This window comes from Mus caroli, unplaced genomic scaffold, assembly GCF_900094665.2.
Source record: "Mus caroli unplaced genomic scaffold, CAROLI_EIJ_v1.1 scaffold_16653_1, whole genome shotgun sequence".
Classification (NCBI taxonomy): domain Eukaryota; kingdom Metazoa; phylum Chordata; class Mammalia; order Rodentia; family Muridae; genus Mus; species Mus caroli.
This window is the reverse complement of record NW_018390758.1, coordinates 4,920-6,435: the sequence shown is the minus strand read 5'-3', so window position 1 is coordinate 6,435 and position 1,516 is coordinate 4,920. Positions and strand designations below refer to the sequence as shown.

The following is a 1,516-nucleotide window of genomic DNA, read 5'->3' as shown; positions in this document are numbered from 1 at the left end:
TATTCATTTTACAGATATGAGTACACTATTGCTCTCTTCAAACACACCAGAAAGGGGTATCAGTGCTCTTAACCATTGAGCCATGCCACCAACCCATAAAATCTTATATGTCAGTCAGCACTATACCAATTCACCTGCAAGTGTATTTTCACGTCCCAGAGTAATGCCAATGAAGTGGATTAGCACAATGGAATTGTTAATGAAATCAGGNTGTGAGAATACTTGGGAAGCAAATGGGTGGGAGTTATACACTGCTTTGGAACACCTCACTCTCTGCAGAGGACTTTCTTTGATCTTGTACACAAAGCAAAGGAATACTTTCATTAGGGGTACTTGAAAACTGAGGCCTTACCCCTACATGGTGCCTCCTATCTGCAACTCTAAACTTTGGGGTTTAGGTCTCAGGAGTCCTGTGAGTCCGAGGCCATTGTGCACCACAAAGAACATGTATCAAATCCCCCACTGCCCAAAGAACTCTCAAAAACATAGCTTTCAAACAGAACAAACGGACGATAGACTACTTTAAAGCTGTGCTTAGCATCCAAGTAGAGGTAAAATGGAGTATCCGGTAACAAGAATCACTTAATTTGGGGTTTCAAAGAAGCAAGCTACAAACACACCAAAAATGGGGAGATACTCAATGAGGAAATCAACTAACAATGTCAACAAGCTTGCTTTTTAGGTTATCAGAAATTATCTCTCCAGGTTTTTCTTTTCGAGACAGGGTTTCTCTGTGTAGCCCTGGATGTCCTGGAACTCAGAAATCCGCCTGCCTCTGCCTCCCGAGTGCTGGGATTAAAGGCATGCTCCACCACCGCCCGGCCAGATTTTTCCTAAAAAGGAAATCCCCTGATAAGTACAGGAGCTATAGAAAGGACTCTCAGATGTAACAGCCACAGGTGTGGTCCTCAGATAATGAAGCTCTTTCAAGCACTCCTCCACGCTCACCTGCACCAGCAGCTCCTCGTATGGCTTCTGGGACATTGTCATCAGCTCCCGATACACCTCTGTTAGTTGATTTTTCTCGTGGACTATCTTAGCTTCACTTTTCCTGAGCTCCTCTAAAACAGTGTTGCTTTGATGTCTCATGCACTCTATAGTTTGATCCCTTTCTTCATTGAGGGGTGGACATTGTTTTCCATACACTCTCCTGATCACTTCCTCCCGTAGCTTCATGGACTTCTGCAGGAAAAGGGGCATCATCGATCACACTTGAAGATTTGATCCTCTCCACNGAATCCTATGTTTAATTCACCTACAGGAGCCCATCAGAGTACTGCACACACTGATTTACTGTCTGGACTTTCCAGAAAATGTCAATTCTCTGATTTCATACATTTCTTCTTTATTAATAGCTGAAGCAAGTAAACCCATCCTTTTCCCTTACCACTTTTATCTATTAAATGAGACTGAGATATCTGGGGGGAAAAAGGTTTTGATAATAAGTTTACTCAAAAATGCAACTCTGCTCCGGGCGTGGTGGCCCACGCCTTTAGTCCCAGCACTCGGGAGGCAG

The 1,516-nt window shown here is 43.7% G+C and overlaps 1 protein-coding gene across 1 annotated transcript in view; it reads right to left on the bottom strand.

Annotated features, from left to right (window-relative positions):
* LOC110288818 (tripartite motif-containing protein 43A-like) overlaps window positions 1-1,516 on the bottom strand; it is a 9,154-nt gene that overhangs the window by 6,289 nt on the left and 1,349 nt on the right. The window contains exons 2-3 of the mRNA XM_021155064.1: window positions 1,411-1,418; window positions 949-1,182 (exon numbers count right to left, since the gene is read on the bottom strand). Of these exons, the coding sequence (XP_021010723.1) occupies window positions 949-1,182; window positions 1,411-1,418 (242 nt within the window). The remainder of the gene's footprint in view (window positions 1-948; window positions 1,183-1,410; window positions 1,419-1,516) is intronic.